The sequence below is a fragment of the Sardina pilchardus genome, chromosome 3, assembly GCF_963854185.1.
Source record: "Sardina pilchardus chromosome 3, fSarPil1.1, whole genome shotgun sequence".
In the NCBI taxonomy this organism is placed as follows: Eukaryota; Metazoa; Chordata; class Actinopteri; order Clupeiformes; family Clupeidae; genus Sardina; species Sardina pilchardus.
This window is the reverse complement of record NC_084996.1, coordinates 26,496,836-26,516,956: the sequence shown is the minus strand read 5'-3', so window position 1 is coordinate 26,516,956 and position 20,121 is coordinate 26,496,836. Positions and strand designations below refer to the sequence as shown.

The 20,121-nt window shown below is 39.7% G+C and overlaps 1 protein-coding gene and 1 long non-coding RNA gene across 3 annotated transcripts in view; both read left to right on the top strand.

Moving 5' to 3' along the window:
- The window catches only part of LOC134077163 (integrin alpha-X-like), a 36,751-nt gene that overhangs the window by 6,675 nt on the left and 9,955 nt on the right, over positions 1-20,121 (top strand). For both annotated transcript variants that reach the window (XM_062532591.1, XM_062532592.1), the window contains exons 2-11: positions 13,138-13,262; positions 13,350-13,492; positions 15,556-15,706; positions 16,701-16,851; positions 17,436-17,518; positions 17,926-18,049; positions 18,361-18,488; positions 18,898-19,044; positions 19,275-19,487; positions 19,610-19,743. In XM_062532591.1, the coding sequence (XP_062388575.1) occupies positions 13,138-13,262; positions 13,350-13,492; positions 15,556-15,706; positions 16,701-16,851; positions 17,436-17,518; positions 17,926-18,049; positions 18,361-18,488; positions 18,898-19,044; positions 19,275-19,487; positions 19,610-19,743 (1,399 nt within the window). The remainder of the gene's footprint in view (positions 1-13,137; positions 13,263-13,349; positions 13,493-15,555; positions 15,707-16,700; positions 16,852-17,435; positions 17,519-17,925; positions 18,050-18,360; positions 18,489-18,897; positions 19,045-19,274; positions 19,488-19,609; positions 19,744-20,121) is intronic.
- LOC134077165 (uncharacterized) lies at positions 3,228-9,377 on the top strand. The gene is made up of 3 exons (XR_009938665.1): positions 3,228-3,461; positions 4,051-4,155; positions 9,230-9,377. It is a non-coding gene; the product is annotated as an uncharacterized LOC134077165 (long non-coding RNA).

Below are 20,121 nucleotides of genomic sequence, written 5' to 3'. Positions count from 1 at the left end.
CCTACCGGAGATCACAGTATGCACAAGAAGGCAGAGGACAAAAGTGTGTTCAGGAAAACGTCTGCATTTAAGACTTTATCGTCCCCGCGAGAGTTTAACAGGTGCGATAATTCAAAATTCCCATGTTATTTTCCCATAGGAAAAATCGGCAGATACCGAATTTTAAAGATGCCAGCTTTTTTGTAGGCGAACTTCAGAGGTCTATTATGTTAAGCCCGCCCATCGACTGTACACGATGTGATTTGTCTGGTGATTCTGCCAATGCCCAGCTCCCAAGCTAGAGTTCCTAGACTGACCCGGGCAGCCAATTAGATTTGCTGCCGCTAGGGGCGTCTAGATTTCTAGGCTAGTATTTTGCACAAGCCTGTCCCGAACATTAACAATATGCTGGCTTTCTGCCAGAGTGAACTTTGGTGTCTTTTTAGACTCTTGCCTTTTTAATGGCACACATTATTCCACCCAGTTGTAAGGCTGTGTGTCTAATTTTCTAATGTTATAACAAACCATTGTAAGATTGCTGAGTGTTTTTGGAGATATAGAGTCTTTATTGTCCTATAAAGGATATTCTTCTTCACACGTCATTTCATCCATAAAAGATGGATGTTTCTCCAAAATATTGCTGCATGATTCATTACACCACACCAAAGACAATATATTCTCCTCTCCATTCACTATGGTGTGAAACCAAACATGAATGTTCTTATGTTGTTCTTAAGCACAACGTAAGCTTAGTTGAAAGCAATAAACATTTTGTTCTCGATTGCGAACATTGTCAAATATTCATGGGAAGGTATATTTACTGTTGGTCACCTATTATGCAAGTATTTTCTTAAGCATATTAGCACATTGTGGCTGCTTTAAATGGTAGTGTTTTATGTTTTACTCACCTGCATAAAGAGTCTAAGTTGAGTTTAAACCAGGTCAAAAAATGACCATGAAATAATGATAGGCCTACGTACAATGTTCTTCTTTCAGACACATTTGAATTTGTATAGTGATGTTTGGAATGAGTTAATGAGAAGTTATGTAAACTGTACAAGATATATGGTTGCTTTTACAACGTAGATAAATAAATACCTTTTTTAATGTTCATGGCTTCTTTGTGTAAGCACAGGCAATAACCATAGTATATTGGTTATAATTAAACAAAGTCAATGGTAGGTTGTTTCCATATGGTACTAATATATTAGTCAAATTTAACCAATGAGATTACTCAATATATTATACTCAATGTATAGGTTGATTTGAAGTACAGTAGACTATCCATGCTCAGTAGTCATCAAATGTGAATAAACTGGAGACATTTTGGATGGAAGAATAGTTCAAAATACCTGGAACCAGAATTCAGGGACTTACAGTATCTGTAGCTATCTGTAGCACAAAAACAATGTATCTACAAACTAAATTTTTGTAAGCTAATATAGCAAAGCTAATATAGCTTGGTGTCTGTCTTGTTTTGTGTATTGATTGGTTTGTGTCTACCTGTCGAATGGTGCTGGCCGCCAGGTATATGTTCCCCCTTCAAATGTATAGTATGTGTTTTATTTATTTAAAAGAAATGCTTGTAAATCATACCATTTTCCTCATGAAGACTGTTTATGTAAACCTAAAGGACTTTTAAGAATGACAAGGAAGATTGTTGTTAAGATGAAAATGGTTTGTAATCTATGGTGGTAACATTCATTCATCTTTGAAAATGCCTTATTTTTCAATATAGGATTATAGGCACAATATGCACTTTAATCTACCAAATTTCAAGTCTGATAAAATGATTCTTAAAGGGGTCTAAGTAAAGATCCTTCACACTAAAAATCCTTGCCATTTGTTTTGACAAATAAGGTTTGTAAGTAATTATCTCAAATAATCAGAAAGACGTGGTGAACTAAGGTGGAAAAAACACTTACATTATATTTTTTGTAATTTCTTGTTGCAAACTTGTAGAATTCAGTTGACTACTTCAACATTTGATTTACTTTATCAGTGCAAAAATCTGCTGCAGACACATGAAATTGGCGCATGCGCATTTTGTTTATCAATGGGATTTCACGTGCGCTTGATTCGGCCAGGGATTTGGCAGACTTCAGACAGACAAACAACATTTGAAACTATCTTTCGAAAACGAACGACTACATACTTAAACGTAAGTAAAACATTTAATCAAACTATACAGTATTCATTGTTTTAAATGACAGTCTTGAACATTCCGTGTCGTGTTGATTAATTATGATTAAGAAATAATCATTTGACTAGCCAAATTCTGTTAATAACTAGCCATAGTTAGCTATGTCTAGTTGTTAGCCATAACTCAACTCTTTATACAACTCAACTAATGGTAATACTAGCTTGATATGTTGTGGTAAGATTTAATCTTTTGTCACTGACTGTTTCCCTAATGAACATGTTGTTCCTAAAACATTCACTCATGCAACAACGGAGGCGTTTCTGTAGCTTTGTATGCTAGCTACCATCTGGTAACGTAAGGTAACTGTGTTGAACGTTATTAGACATCAATAGAGCCATATATGGTCGTGCTAGTCAGTGACAACTGCCACTATGTGGTTGACGGGATCAAGCACGGAGTGTGCAGGACTGGACCGCACGCAGGTTACATGTTGTTTGAGGGATAACTTTGTTGATGATTACCTTTTGAAGCATTTGGAATACTTTTATCTGGGACAGTGTTCAGCTCTGCAGTCGAACTTGCTATTTGAACAGAGGAACGACCGATGATGGGCTACATTTGTGGCAATAGCCGAATGCAACATTGATATACTTTCAGTTGTTTATACTTTTACTCGATTACAGAAATATAAGTTGTCCTCTTGTCTCAGTCCTAGAGTGATGCAGTCCACCTTTCTCTTTGCCATCAAGATGTTGTGGAGGTTGATTCCCATATCAGAGAAATTAGTCAAATATGGCCTGCTCTGTTTCTCAATGATGAGGCAAGTATTAATGTATTTCTCTGCATGTCTGTGTATATCTATTTGTCTATCTATGTATTTTTTGCACATTGTTTATAAGCTTAAAGGAAATATCTGGTCATGGTCAAGTGCATAGGCAATAGAACAGGAACATTTGATCAGGTTATCTGCAAATGTTACAAAATTCATATACTTTCAATGTTTTCAGTAAGCAAATCAAACCAGCACAATTTAAATAGCTCAACAAGTGTTTTCTCTCAATTTGACACAAGTTGACACCAAAAAAGAACTAGTGCAGTCTCACACTTATTCAACACCTTCATAACAAGTGTCTTTCATATTTGGAAGAGCACATATGTGTTTTAACCTGTTGCAAATGCATCTTAGCTCATTCCTAATGGGCAATGGCCTCCAATCCTCTCTTAGGACTCCCTAAGTATTTTAATGAATCCATCTTCCCCTACACATGCTGCATGTTTTCCAGAGGAAGCAAAGATGCCATATTGCATCACCGAGCCATCATCATTCAACACAAGTCAGGTATTTGGCAGTCAGTGTATGCCCAATTTTTCCCCTCTAGACTTACTGCCGTTTCATCGGCATAAACAGAACAGAACCCACAACTGTATGCTGTAATTGAGTCTCATGAAGTATATAAGTATATATCCTTTTTTGATCCCGTGAGGGAAATTCGTTCTCTGCATTTAACCCAATTTAACCGAATTAGTGAACACACATAGCACAGCGAGGTGGGTTAGGTGCCTTGCTCAAGGGCACTTCAGCCGTGGACTGGTCGGGGATGGAACCGCAACCCTCCGGTCACAAGCTCGAAGCCCTAACCAGTAGGCCACGGCTGTCCACAAGCATAGGCTGTAAACTGCATCATGTATGAATTAAGAGTAAAAATTACAATGGCTTTGTAATACTTTAGCAGTTGGTCTGCTATTTAGTATATGTTGTACCAAGTGTTCTTGTTCTTTTTCCTGCTGATAGTACAGTGACCATCTCAACCTAAACCAACAAATTTCCTGTGGGAAATTTCCTGTAACTGATGCAGTCTATAGCTAAATTAAACAACAATTGGGAATTGTGTCAAATATTGTCATTCTTTCTGTATCTCCATCTACAGTATGTGCAGGTGGCAGATATCACAGCACATAGGAGAAGGATAGCCCTGGAAGGACTGCCGCTTTTCTTCAGGGAAGAGTCTACATGCCTTTTCAGGAAATGCCTGGTAAATGCTAGTTTTGTTTCATTGTGGCCTACCAGGCCTATGTCAAAAGCAGCCTTGGGTAAAGCTGGGAAAGATTAAACACACGGTTTCCACACCGTGGTAATCAACCGTGATAATTATGATATTTGAAATGAAAGCGGTAATTGTTATCGTCAACATTTTTAATCATTGTTTACCGTTACACCGGTAATCGTTACTTGGGGGTTTAAAGTTCTGATTTCTTTACTTGTGTAGATTTTTTTAAGTTAATACATTTCATGTCAGTAGTCCAGTCAGACATAACTGTTGAAAAAAATGTGACATGTACAATACTTATTTTCACTGCTGTATATACGTAAGGGATAATGTATAGAACGCTGGTCATTATCGGGAAAATAAGGACCGACAGGGCGAACCGGACCCTGACGCTCACCTGTCTTGACTCACATATGAACTTCAGTCACATCCCATCCTTAACCCTCATGTTGTCCTAAAATCTTACGACGTTCGTTGTCCTTGGGGTCAATTTGACCCCAGCTACAAAAAACTCTCAAAAATGATTACAATTATTTTTTTTACCCAATTTTTTTTTGTGGTAGGTACTTAACAAGAGTGTAATAACCACTATCAAAAGCCCTACAAAACAATCCCACCCCCCCACACCCCTTTATGAACCCTGGAACCCTGACTGGCAATATGGCCAATCCAGTGTCAACAGCCCAAAGGCTGACTTTTTGGACTTTTTCAGACCTGCCAAAATAACTTATATGTAATATGTACTTGTATATGAAATAATGATAATAGCTACATGTTCTCATACTATTACAATAATAATATCCATAATTTGTCAAATATTCATTTTCATCATGTTTCATAAAAATGGGGTCAAATTGACCCCAATACCACCAACGTAACTATTTTTTTTACAGGACATTGGAAACATATTTTTGTGCAAATTTCATGTTTACTCTGTTGTACCCTTCAAATAAGGAAAAGTCATGAAACTTGAAGCAAAACAAAAAAAGTGAACCATATATTTTATGATGTTAAACACTGCTTGGGGTCAAATTGACCCCAAGGACAACATAAGGGTTAATCCATAGGGTTTATTATGATGTCAGTCCACTCTTTGCAGCTATAACAGCTTCAACTCTTAGACTTTCCACAAAGTTTAGGTGTGTGTTTCTGGGATTTTTTGACAATTCTTTCAGTGGCACATTTGTGAGGTCACACACTGATGTTGGACGAGGCGACTGGCTCTCAGTATCCACATTAATTCATCCCAAAAGTGTTCTATCGGGTTGAGGTCAGGACTCTGTGCAGGACAGTCAAGTTCATCCCCACCAAACTCTGTCATTCATGCCTTTATCTATCTATCTATCTTTATGGACCTTGCTTTGTGCACTGATGCACAGTCATGTTGGAACAGGAAGGGGCCGTCCCTGAGCTGGGCTTGGTCCCTTAGTTCCAGTGAAAGGAACTCTGAATGCTTCAGCATTAACCAAGAGATTTTGGACAATTCCTTGCTCCTAACTTTGTGGGAAATTTGGGGATGGCCACTACTTGTTCCAACATGCCCGTGCACCAGTGCAAGGTCCATAAATACATGGATGACAGAGTTTGGTGTGGATAAACTTGACTGGCCTGCATAAAGTTCTGACCTCAACCCAATAGAACACCTTTGGGATGAATTAGGATGAATACTGAGAGCCAGTCACCTCATCCAACATCAATGTGTGACCTCACAAATGCACTTCTGAAAGAATGGTCAACAAATCCCAGAAACACACTCCTAACCTTATGGGAAGACTTCACAGAACAGTTGAAGCTGTTATAACTGCAAAGGGTGGACTGATGTCATCATAAACCCTATGGATTAAAGGGATATTCCACCATTTTTGGAAATAAGCTAATTTTTCACCTCCCCTCGAGCAAAACAATTAATATTTACCTTTTTCCCGTTCATCCAGCCATTCTGTGAGTCTGGCGATACAACTTTTAACTTCAGCCTAGCATAGCTTGGAACTACATGGAACTACACTCTCATCTGGCGTAATAATCAAGGGAAGTTGCAAACGTACCATGGGCGCAGTGATATCTGAAAATAGTCCCCATAGGCAACAAGCAGTAGTAGTGCGTGATATCACTGTGCCCATGGTACGTTTGCAACTTCCCTTGATTATTACTCCAGATGAGAGTGTAGTTCCATGTCAAATCAGCCTAGAAAAATGCCAGGTTTCATTTTCAGTTGGTCTTATTGCACTCTAACTTGAGAAGAGACACGTTTTAAATGGGAAAATTACCGGAAATCTTAGTTACTTTTAAGCATGATGCTAGCAGGCGAGAAGCTAATGGTCTAATCCGATTCAATGATCTATGCCAGGCTGAAGCTAAAAGTTGTATCGCCAGACTCACAGAATGGCTGGATGAACGGGAAAAAGGGAAATATCGATCGTTTTGCTCAAGGGGAGGTGGAAAATATTTCCAAAAATGGCGGAATATTCCTTTAAGGATGGGATGTGACCGAAGTTCATATGTGAGTCAAGACAGGTGAGCGAAAGCTTTTGCCAATATAGTGTATTTCTTGTATACCTTATACACCTTGTCATTCGGTGGTATTATTTTTATTATTATTATTTAATTTTCTAAATTCTTGAGTAAATGAGAGATCTGGGGCCTCATGTACAAAGACTTGCATGGAATTCTTACTACAACATTGCGTACGCGAAAATCTGGAAAGAAGCGTACGCACAAAAAAATTCAGATGTATGAAACCATGCGTACGCAGCAATCCACGCAGCTTTCCTTTGTACATCCCAAATAACGTGAAATTAAGCGCACATGCATGAGCATTATACTCCACCCCCTCTCCTCCCTCAATCACACTCATTTTAATATGCTAACTAGAAGGCCACTCGAAAACTCAGACCTCCGCGAAGGCAAAACGCCTTATCCCACAATATTAATAAGAGAAAAAAATCATTTGTGGATCCATCCGTTCTTGAACCTGCTACAAAATGTAATAATTTATATAATCAAATCGAAAAAGTATTAAACGTTTATTACCAGCGATTGCGAGGTAGAAGTGCTCTTATCAGACAACATGGTAAAGACAGTAGCCTACGTCTTTATCATCTGTAATTAATAACAAAAAAAAAACAGTAGAGGCAGAGCGTGGCAGTGGCTACAAGGGTCAGAGACCGTGGCAGATTCATTGGTCAGTCTGCAAGTGACAAGGTTCACATAACGCGTTTTGTTGGGCATTTCAAGCATTACAAAATAACTGCAATAATTAAAAGGTAATTAAATCACACGTGTCCGAGTAAGAACACGCATCGCGCACCCATAGTAAGTTTATCCACGCTTTGCCACGACGATTTCTGGATCATATTCCTATAATGTGAATGCTTACTCGAGGAAAGTCAAAGTAGCCTATGCAGTCAGTCAGGGAAATTGCTTCAATTCGCACTAAGCTATTCACGCGGATCATCTTGTCCCATTTGTTTTTTGTTTTACTGAAAACTGTCGGAAATATGTTAAAACACCCGGAAAATGTTTTAGACATGGACATATGCGTGAAGCCGACCACATTCATCACAGATTTCGAGGAAGGAAAGCTCTTCGAAATCTGAAATGTTTGATAAGCAAGTGAATAATCATGTATGGAACTAAATATAGGCATTATCTCTATACGTTTCACATTAGGCTACCTAATTCTTGATATTCTCTGATAAGACTACAGTTTTAATTGCAGATATAGGCTGTTGCATAGTTTGGTACTATTAACGCATGTTGCATGGCCAATTATCTAGAAACATATGCCTATTTCGAAGTGCTATTTTTAATATGCTGTGCAAATAAAGGCCTTGATTTGTGATCAACTAATGTTGTTGCGCTGCATTGCCTCTATGTGTCGCCAACTGACGATACACACTGGAAATGTGCGTACGCCAAGCATGAAGCTTGCGTGGAGGACCGCACATTCTCACATTCAAGTCAGTCTTTGTACATCCGGACGTGAGCGTGAGACTTAGAGTACGCAGCATTTTTGTGCGTACGCAAGCTTTGTACATGAGGCCCCAGGTGTGTTAAAACGTGATTATACGTTGTTTTGCCTCAGCCCTCTTTTTAAATGTTGGAAATGTCATTATACTGTCAACGAAGAGTGGGACTACTTTGAGCTAGCCTGGCACGCCGTCCCAGTGACGTAACACCTTCGGCTTTTGCTGTCGCTGGTCTGGTCAACTGCTAATCGGGAAGGATTTCTGAGTTCCCGAAATCTGCGGAACTGTCCCCTTTGGTCGAGAACCAATCAACTTTGAGCAGTGGCTCTGGGTAGAGGCGTGTTCAAGGCAGAGGAAAGAGTGTTGTTGTTGGTTTAAACTCGGCAAACCGCTTTCTGACATCGACCAGTAGCAAATCGAGGCACTTAAAGGAGGCGGGTCAACCAGCGCTTGGAGAAACCGTGTTAGCACAGGCCCTTGGTCAGACTAAAGTCTCGCAGAGCCTTTGAAAGTCGATGGTAATCAGGCTAACTTTGAGCCTTTCTGTGGTTTAAAACAGCGATTTGGCTATTTAGCTACAACTAGGAGGCGGTCTTCTCCGGCCTGCCTGAACGTCTGCTTGAAATTCTGCTCCCCGGCAAACTGCATTCCAAATTATTATGCATATGCAGTCTTTGTTCATTTTCCAGAATAGTCTATAGCTACACCGGCATTCTCTTTTAACATAGACAGCCAAATTTGCCTTTAGATATATTTCATAATTTTATGAAAATGGCTTGGAATACTGCTCTGACATTCTGCAGGACAGGAGTACATGATTTAAAAATAAATAAATGAATACAACTTGAAACCATCAAGAAATTCTGTAGTTGTCCAGTTGACAGTGGAATGATGTTCCTCCAACGTGCAGATAACGACCCCAGTGGTGCTTACTATAAAAGTAGTATAAGAATGTAGAAACCATGTAATGCCAATGTAATGTCATCAAGTGTTATTACATGTTCATGATGATGTGTCATGTTAGTGACAGGTTCATGTCACTCTGTCGAAAACCTCAAGTAAAGCGTTGCTATTTTTTAACACCCATTCAGATGCTGTGAGGAGAGTTGGATTTGTTGGTGAGATGCCACAGGCATCTAATGTTGAAAAAGAAATTAAGTCATGGCTACGAAACGCGAGAGACCAGGGTGGCGGACGACGGCAGAGGTTACTACAGCAAAACAGAAACCCTGATGCTAACGTGAGCTAAGGGGGGGGGGGGGGGGGGGGGGGCAAATGTAACAAATGTATTGCGGAGGTGTACTGTATTTGTTATTTGTTATTGCTGGGGGGAACACATGTTATACCTTTGTTATTTATTTATTTATTTATTTCATATACAGTGCCCTCCATAAGTATTTGAACACATGCTAAAGTTGAGTATAAAGAGGAATATAAAATCATCTTTTGGAAATTGATCTTAATGTCTTACTGTAAATACAAAAATGAGGAAATATCCAACATTTAAGGACACCAATTTTCTATGTTAATGAATAATGTATTGTAAATAGATAAATGTTTTCCTTAAAATACAGGCGTCATAAGTATTTGAACCCCTATGTGTTAAATTCCCATAGAGGCAGGCAGGTTTTTATTATTTCATGGATCCAGGATACTATGCACCCTAAAAAAGTTCCCTTGGCCTTTGCAATTAAAATAACCCCACATCCTTACATACCCTTCACCATCCCTAGAGATTGGCATGGTGTTTTTTCAGTTAGTCTATTAGCTGGTTTCATGCTCATTGAGCTCAATGCAAATCAAACCAGGTAGTAGGCTAATTGAAAACAAAAAAAAAAAAGAAGCACCATACCAATCTTTAGGTTAAGTGAAGGGTATGTGATGATGTGGGGCTGTCTGCCTCATGAGAATTTAACACATGGTTGATTCCGTGTCAAATCAGGACACTTTCGGATCTCATTGTCACAGATTGCATTTTGCATTTTGTCCATGCTCAGGGTGGGAAATGAAAAAGAAACATTTGCATAAGACAAGTCAAATTGGTGTTTTTAAAAAGAAGAGGTAATGCAGATTAAAGAAAAAAATATTTTAAAAATCGTTGTATATTCCCACCAAGCGTTAGGGTGCTCTGAATATGAGATCCAACATTATTTTTCAAACTTGTGAGGTCTGCTGTTCAGTCCCTGATGGAATTTCTTTCTTCTTTTTCTGAGAGTGTTTCTACTGATCTCAAAAAGGGGGAAAAAATCAACAGCCTATGTTGAGTAAAAATATGTCTTCTGTAAGTCTAAACAGAGCCCAGCCAAGAACTCCAATAAAATGTTGATCAACTTTGAGGGACTGCTATGACCATCCAGGATGATCCAGACCACTCGTGGTGATTTTACTGCATGCTATTCCAATTTATGCACCAGCCTCCAAAATTTGAGCCTCCTACAAATTCTAGTTCTTGAGCAATGAGCTTATGAACTTTGACAAACAAAAGAGGCAGAGCAAAATTGACACCCCCCTCCCCCCGTAAAACTGTCTAACTTGGAAAGTATTGATCTTAGCACAAAAACATTTTACAGAGTGTCTCCTGGGTAACATAGGTACAAATGGTATTTTTTTTTTTCAGATTTTTTTGAGACGCAAGTGCGTGCGCTCTGGTTGATTTGACGTGGAATGACCCTCTTGTGTTTTGACTTATTGAATCTCCTTTACTGTAATAGGCCAGTCAATCTAGCTCAAAAAAGGGCCAAAACTTAAACTAATTGCAATAGTAATGGTTCATACTTTTTATTGATCCTTAAACCCTCCTGCATCACATATTAAAAATCTACCCATTTATATTTAGTGGAACATACTTTTATTCAAGGTCAAAGGTAGCAATTTCCCATGCATTTTGCTATTGGGATTTACTACAGGTGAAATGGGTAAAATGTTAAACTATAGATATCAAATTGAAACTTTCACAGTTGTTTACTCACATTAAGGCTAATATTTTTTGTATTGCAAGTTTTCTGAAATGTGATGTTTATATATGCAAATGAGACCAGTTTTACCTAAATATGCAATAATTTGCATATATTTCTAGAAAACTAAATCTGAACAATAGGTACAGTCAGCTTCAAAATAATTGCTGCATTTTGCTTCTATATTGGATACCAAAAGCCTATGCAAAGGGAATATTAGATATTACTTCATATCACCTCAGAAATGAGGAAATCAAGTCAAGTCAAAATCAATGCGTTTCAATGGAAGTACATTATAGAACAAATGATTGTCAATGATATGGTATGATGGAAGTATCTCAATGCATGCCAAGTCACATAAGGAAGATATTGACCTTTAGACAACATATCAAGTGAGTTGCATGCACTGAGATACTTCCATCATACCATATCATTGACAATCATTTGTATAATGTACTTCCATTGAAACGCATTGATTTTGGCTTGACTTGATTTCCTCATTTCTGAGGTGATATGAAGTAATATCTAATATTCCCTTTGCATAGGCTTTTGGTATCCAATATAGTAGCAAAATGCAGCAATTATTTTGAAGCTGACTGTACCTATTGTTCAGATTTAGTTTTCTAGAAATATATGCAAATTATTGCATATTAAGGTAAAACTGGTCTCATTTGCATATCTAAACATCACATTTCAGACAATTTGCAATACAAAAAATCTTTGTCATAATGTGAGTAAACAACTGTGAAAGTTTCAATTTGATATCTATAGTTTAAAATTTTACCCATTTCACTAGTAAATCCCAATGGCAAAATGCATTGGAAATTGCTACCTTTGACCTTGAAAAAAGTATGTTCCACTAAATATAAATGGGTAGATTTTTTATATGTTAATTAGATATACCTAGGGATCACAAAAATCTTGGAATGATTACTATTGCAATTAGTCATGGGTCAAACACTAGATTGACTGGCCTATTGGGCAGCCAATGGGCTAGGGCCGGCCCTGTAGCAGGCGAGAAGCTAATGGTCTAATCCGATTCAATGATCTATGCTAGGCTGAAGCTAAAAGTTGTATCGCCAGACTCACAGAATGGCTGGATGAACGGGAACAAGGTAAATATCGATTGTTTTGCTCGAGGGGAGGTGGAAAATGAGCGTATTTCCAAAAATGGCGGAATATCCCTTTAAGATCAATTTCCAAAAGATGATTTTATTTTCCTCTTTTTAGGCAACTTTAGCATATGTTCAAATACTTATGGAGGGCACTGTATATATTTCATGACCATTAAAGTGATTTAATATTGAAGGTTTCATATGTATTTATTTATATTTTAAAGCTAATACTTGTCTCAGGTAATTTTCATATTAAATGTTTAGAGATATAGTGTGTATATTAACACAATAAACTTACATTTCTTTGAATTCTGGACTATTGTAATTTTCTTTTGAACAGTTATGCAAGGCAAGTTTACTTATATAGCACATTTCATACACAGAGGCAGTTCAATGTGTTTAACAAAGATGAATGAATAAACTTTAAAAGAAATAAAATACAAACATGGAGGGGAAAAACAATAACAATGCTGAGTATGGGCCTAGAGAGGGCAATGTGGGCTGCCCATGCGTGGCCATTACAGGGCCCACGCTTTTGAGCGTGGGCCTAGAGAGGGCTTAGGGCTAGATGAGGGCAGCCCATAGGGGCCTGTGCGGGCCTAGTTAGGGCTATTAGGGCTAAGTGAGGGCTGCCCCTGCGGGGCCAGCACTGCGGGCCCAGCGCTTTGCCGATGAGCAAGCCCTCAGGGGCCCACCGTGGGCAGCCCGCTAGGGGCCCCAGCGGCAGCCCACAGTGAGCCTACAAGGGGCCCGCGCGGGCTTGCTTGCTGGGTACTGTAGGTTGCAATACACTGGCACACATAGTTTGTACACGTCTATGCTAAGTCGGACCATACCCTTAGTCTAAGTTATAGTCACAGTCTATCTTAGTGAAACTGGCCCCAGTTCTATTTGCTTCTTGGCACCTTTTTTTCTGCTGTGTACTGACAGATTGTAAGAAAACTGATATCGCTTTTCTGCTGGATGGGTCTGGAAGTGTGAGATCTCACCAGTTCAGCGCCATGAAGACATTTGTTAAAAGTCTCATCCGCAGACTCCTGTCGCCAAACAGCTTGGTGAGTCCTGACCCGATGTTTTGTTAATGTGGGTTAGTCTTGTATGGGCTAGTTTATTCATGTATTTGTGTATTTCTTTATTTGCAGTTTGCCTTTGCACAGTACTCCCACAGCTTTATAATCCATGTGAACTTCAATCAGTTTGAGAGAACACGATGGGATAATCAGGTGGACGCTATCCAGCAAACTCGAGGACGGACGTACACCGCAGGGGCTATACAGAAAGTAGTGTAAGTGTTCAATGTGGGACTATATGAGTCTCATCTCATACCCTTATCTGTTGGAACAGCAGCCATTTTTGCCATGAAATATATACCATGTGCCGTAATTTCCCGACTATTAGCCGCGGCTTATACGTTGATTTTGCAAAATTTATTCCGCTATGAGGTTAATATGGTTTTGTTTCTTTTAACTTGCATAAAACACTGTCCTGCGGCTTATACACAATGCGGCGTATATGTATGAAATTACTGTACAGGTCCAAGTTTAACCCCAACTTGCTTCAAGGACAATGTCATCACTTGTAATACAGTCGGCAAGTCACTTTGGACAACAATGTCTGCTAAATGAACACATGTAAAATATGACAGGCCCAGCTGTTACTTTAAAGGTGACATAGAATGGATGAATTGAGTATTGCACTGTGTACTCTGATTTTAAAATAGCATATATTCAACTTTGATTTTAAAAAAATAAACTCAATTGCAATTTTACAAGACTAATAAAACCATATATTTAGGCTGGGTATTGAAATGGTCTGTTTGACTAAATGGCGCCCTCTTTGGCAACCCCAATTGAACTTCAATGGCATTGCGATGTCTGACATCATAAGTAGGCTCTTTTCTAATTCACCCATTTTTTAGTGTCTATTTCTAAGTTCAAGATTTTCATATGAAGGAGGACACAACCATGATTCATGTTCATGATAGCTCTTTGTTTATGCACAACCTCTCATAATTCAAATGTCAGGTGAAAGGGAACATTGGGAAGATGATGTCAGACTGTGGCCAAAACTTACCGATGAAGGTAATTTATTAACAACATAAGGTATTAAGGCGTGTATTAATTACAGCTAACCTCTGCAACAGCCGCCTACGGAACCAACGGGCTACTTTCTTGGCAGCCAGCCACGCAGTAATCATCATCAACCGTTTTTTATTCAGGGAAATTTGACTGAGCATCAAGCTCTTTTACAGCAATGCCCTGAGTCACAAAACATATAACAACAATAATCAAATAAAACAAGAATAAGAAATAGCCAGGTGCCAGACAGAGCGGCGTATTCACACAGCGTTCCTGTACAGACATCAAGACAGGCAGACATTAGACAACCACTACAAACATAGCGCATTTCATGTGCACAGAGTACAACCCATACACAGACAGTGCCGAACGGAGTAGCGTAGACGCCAGCGTACCCGTGGCAACAAAGAACAAACAAATTTACAAAATAACAAGACACAAGACAAAAGATGCCGGACGGAGCGGCGTAATCGCCTGCGTACCCGTGACACCAAGACATACAAAGACAGACACCAGACAACAATTAACATATAATACAATAACATAGATTAACAAAAACTCTTGCAACACTAGGCAAAACAAAATGTCAAATAAATAATAAAAGCAAACAAAATCAGAAAAGTCCACGCCAACTTAGTCCAATTGACTGCATCCGAGTCAGACGACCGAGAAAAGTCCCAGGGCAATGATGACACACAGCCTTGAACCAACCGGTGGATTCAATATTGAACTTTGCTTCCGTGTTTCGCTGGATTAGTGTATAGAATGAAATGCGGTCAAGGTGTACAGTATGTTTGTGTTGGATTTTACAACAGCATCGAACACGATTCAGCCAATCAGAATCAAGGACGGAACTATCAGTTTTAGAAAGCATCAAATAGCCTAAGGCTCTTATTCTGCTACATTTAAAAATAACTTTTAGTTACACCAGTGCTCGCTCTACTATTTCATGTCAAAATGGATGCGGTGGATAAGGTTTACCATCCTCCTGCACTAGACTTTCTCCTCAGACTTCTACCACTTTACCACTTTAATGTTTTCTGTTTTGTGACTGTAAAACCTGCACTGGGATTTGTAACGCAGTCAGAAGTGTAACAGTATAAAATCAAGTGTACCTCTCTTGTCTGATGATTATGAAGAGCATATAATATACAGTATGATTATTTACATAAAATATATCACAAAGCTATATAAAATATATCACAAAGCTATATAGAATATATCACAAAGCTATATAAAATATATCACAAAGCTATACCTATTTTTACAGAAACAGTGTGTTTGTATCCTCTGCTGGAGCAAGACCAGAGGCCAACAGGATCCTCATCGTCATCACAGATGGACAGTCATTTGATGCTTATCACTATCCCGCGGTCACAGCTCTGGCTGATGGAAAACACATCATTAGATATGCCATTGGGGTACAGTATGAAGTGCTGTATAGTCACAGCTGTGGCTGATGGAAAACACATCATTAGATATGCCATTGGGGTATGAAGAGCTGTATAGTGACATAGTTGACCGAGATGTCTTGAACACGGGCACACAGCGCTCTTGCAGTTCATCACTGTATTTAACAGAGAGTTTGACCAACTTAAATCATGGGCTAGGCTGAAAACTTGGACATAAGTCACTGTCTCTCTTGCTTCTTGTCCACGTTTGCTGGGTCCAGTCACAAACTGGCTTATCCAGTCACGCCTCTCATGCAGTAGAAATAAAGCGCAGACTCCCCAGACTAATGTTCAATCTTAAAAGATTGAGCTTAGCATGGTGATAGCCAGGCTAATCATGGGGGTTATGTTGGAGACAAGCATCAGATGACTCTGCTCTCAGTCCTCTTCTTTTTGGGTCACGGGGGGGGGGGGACTAATGCAATCGTTTACTGCCTTACGGTCTTGCACTGCAGCCAAATGTTCCACAGTTGAGCATTTTGTTAATTTTTGCTATTTTTTAAAAAATAATTTGTTATATTTTTCCATTGTTCACTGCACTACTGTTTGCCAGTGGGGATCTAATGAATGCATCTAACATGGCATCTACAAACCATGTGACCACATCGGAACCAATCACATAACGGGATAGCTCAGACCATTTGATTCCCTAGCTGGCCAAACTCTCTGTACTGTACTGTATACGGCTCTGGTATACCGTAACACAGCAGCCACACGTGGTACAGCGATGTATTACAAGAGTGTCACATTCACATTCTGTCATTATCTCTAGGTCATTTTGGATGTTTTAAGCCACATGACACATTTTAAATGATGCTGGTGTTGATTGTTAAGGACATTTTTACAAAATATATTAATTCTCAAAAATCAAATATTGGACTTGTCTGGGTGTGTTGTGCTACAGTACATCTCCCCAGAGAGTGTTGTCTAATGAGAGACGCTAACTCTCCTCCTTATGTAACAGGTTGGCAATGCCTTTAACAGTCACTCGGCACAAAATGAGCTCAGGAGCATCGCATCCCCACCTGAATCAGAGCACATGTTTAAAGTGGACAGCTTTGAGGCTCTGGACAGAATCAGCAGCACACTGGAGGAGAGCATCATTGCCATAGAAGGTAATGGGACATTTGGGATTCATCATCGGCATGTGTTATCCAACTTATGATCAGAGAATGGAATGGGAAATCTTAAACCAGGGAGGGTTGATTGTGTTTTGGTCAAAAACTTAGGAGCTGACAGGGTAAAGGAAAAATCTGGTGTTAAACCAACCTGGGGCCTGGTAGCCATCTAGCTATCTCGTCCATTATCTATGGAACATGAAGGCCTGTTACCACCACTTACACCACAAAAATAATGTGGGAAAAGTAAAAATGTCAATAAAAGTTGAATACCCACGCACATCCTATGTTAATTTTGCCCGGGTGCAGGATCTTCAAAAGCCGTAAGCCATACAAAAAGATAAAAAGTATCCGCACACAGTTTATAGCTCCCAGTGAAATTTAATGAAGCAACGTTTCGAGCCAAAAGCTCTTCCTTTGGCTTGAAACGTTGCTTCATTAAATTTCACTGAGAGCTATAAACTGGTGTGCAGATACTTTTTTATCTTTTTTTAAAAGTAAAAATGTACCTTCTTCAGGAGCTAGCCTGAAAAATTCTTTGTGAATACAGGCCCTGATCTCTAAGATCTCTCTATCTTCAGGAACCCAAACCACTGGAGGTGATGCCACAACGATGGAATTTGCTCAGAATGGATTCAGTGCAGCTCTTGTGTCAAATCCAAATGTAGGCTATGCTCTCCTATTCCATGCATATTGCTAAGGTTACGGAGTTGTGCCATGCTACCCCTCATCCACTATGATAGATAGATAGATAAATAGATAGATACTTTATTGATCCCCACGGGGAAATTCAAGATGGCCACATTGTGTGCTGTGTTATTGGTGTATGGGTCTGATGAGTTTAAAATTAGACTTCTTCCTACTGTATGCTGCTAATTATACTGTGTCGTTATTATAGCTAGTGACAATACAATTCACATAACTATAGCCTACCTTTATGGCTATTAGATGCTGAAATGCTCAAGTGTAGATCATGTTTAGATTGTCTTTCAGTGGATCACAGCTGCGAGGTCTGACTGGGACTTTGTTTTGATGTGTATGAGCTTGCATGGCTTTCTCTTGCTCTTGCAGGACAGGATGCTAGTGGGTGTGGTTGGGGCTAACGAGTGGAGAGGAGGGTACCAGGACATCCCTCTGTCCAGCAGGACGCCCAGCTTTAGGAGGCTGCATCAGGTCACACCCGACAGTTATGTTGGTGAGAGAATACACATTAGCTGACACTGATATTTCTCTATCTGCACTCTGCACTCTGCATCTTAGTTAATGCCAAGTGGCCATGATGAAGAACATCCCATGACATTAAAAAGGACATTAAAGAAACAAATGACACCTTATGACAACAGTCATAAACATTCACAAACACTCGTGCAGTGTGGTTATAGCTGATAGAGGGCCGCAAAGCGAATGCAGAAGTGTCCTTCACCCTGTTACGAGTTGATAAACCACAATGATTTTGGAAATATTATTTTAAGGAACCAAAAACTCTGTTGCTTTAACCCTCTCCAGGCTACTCCATGGCTGTAGCAAGCAGAGACGGGCAGGAGCACATAGTTATGGGGGCCCCCAGGTATGAACACAAGGGGCTGCTCATGGTGTTCTCTCCTGGAAACAAGCCACCAAAGATGTTCACACAGGTACTGAAAGCACGGTGATACAGTAATAACTGCCATTAGCTTGTCCAAACTCTAAACTCTATAGGGATGCTGTTTTGTTTACTTAAAAATGACATAGAATGGATGAACAAAATATTTGAACTTGTTTTCTGATGTTAACATGCTGTAGAAGGTATATATGCAAATGTACCAGCCCGTTTACGACCCTGTAATTTGGCTGGGGAATTAAACGGACCATTTTAGCAGATGTTTAGCGTCCTGTCATTTTTATCTGATTAATTAAACCCACACAGTTAATTAATGAATTAATTGAGCTTTATGCTGATTGGTTGTCACACAGCAGTTTCCAATTCGTGGTACTGTAGGTTAGAGGATACATCATGACCTCCAAAATGACCGTAGTGATCCTCATCATCACGATGTTCCTCAGTCTCAGATCGGGGCCTACTTTGGAGCAGAGGTGTGTGTGGTGGATTTGGACGGAGACTCCAACACTGATCTGATTCTGGCATCTGCCCCCATGCACACAGAGGGAGAGAGAGAGGGGAAAGTGTTGGTGTACAAATTTACAGAGGAGGTAAAAGAAAAGCGATCATGCTGAATTTACCTCCTGAACCAACTAATGCTGTGTCATATTTTTTTTGTGTGTATGTTTTTGTTATTTCTACAATAACTGAAAGTACAGCAATGTGTTTAATGAATGTATTTCATATTTCTACCAATACTTTAAGTGCCCAGATCTGTCTGAAATCTCGCATCATGATGATATTGTAAATACAGAGCATACATGTCATGCTTTCTGAACAGGAGTCTCGCACGATTGTGTCTGACACTGGTGTGTCCCTGCTGGGGCTGGAGGGTCAGAGGGGGAGGTTCGGCGCGTCTCTGGCCAGCCTGGCTGACCTGAACGGGGACGGGATCAGGGACGTGGCCGTGGGAGCTCCTCTGGAGGATAACGGACAGGGCAGCGTGTACATCTTCAACGGGAGGAGAGGAGGAATCAACCCCACCTACTCACAGGTGAGAGAGAGAAAGAGAGAGAGACAGAGAGAGAGAGAGAGAGAGAGAGAGAGAGAGATAATGGATAGCTGTTGACTGGGTTTGAAAACACTATCATTACTTAATCATCACTTCTATTATAGAGGATTGCGGGTTCGTCGGTGCGGTCCGGTCTGCGGTTCTTTGGGCTGACCGTGGCCCAGTCTGCTTTGGACCAGAGTGGAGACGGACTGCCTGACATCGCAGTTGGGTCCAAAGGAGCGGTTCTGCTGCTCAGGTTTTTATATACAGTAATTTCTCAATGATACATGCATACAGCACATACACACATACACATTCAGCACATACACACCATGTATAGTTTGTGTATGCATATGTGCACTATCTGTATGTTTTCACATGACATTTAGTGGTAAAATAAGAGGTGGATAAAGGTGGACTTGGCCATGCGATATTGGATTTAAAAAACAGGCAATCAAAACATGTTTGATGATGGTGGAGGTTATTGTCCAATGTGTAGAACAATACCAGTGGCATTAGATGGTCCCCAGAGTGCTGATGAGTGGACATATTGTGAATGTGGATAAAACCAAAGATCCTTCATTACTGCTCCGCTTTAACCCTCTCTGATAAAACCAAGTGTGTAAAGTAGATA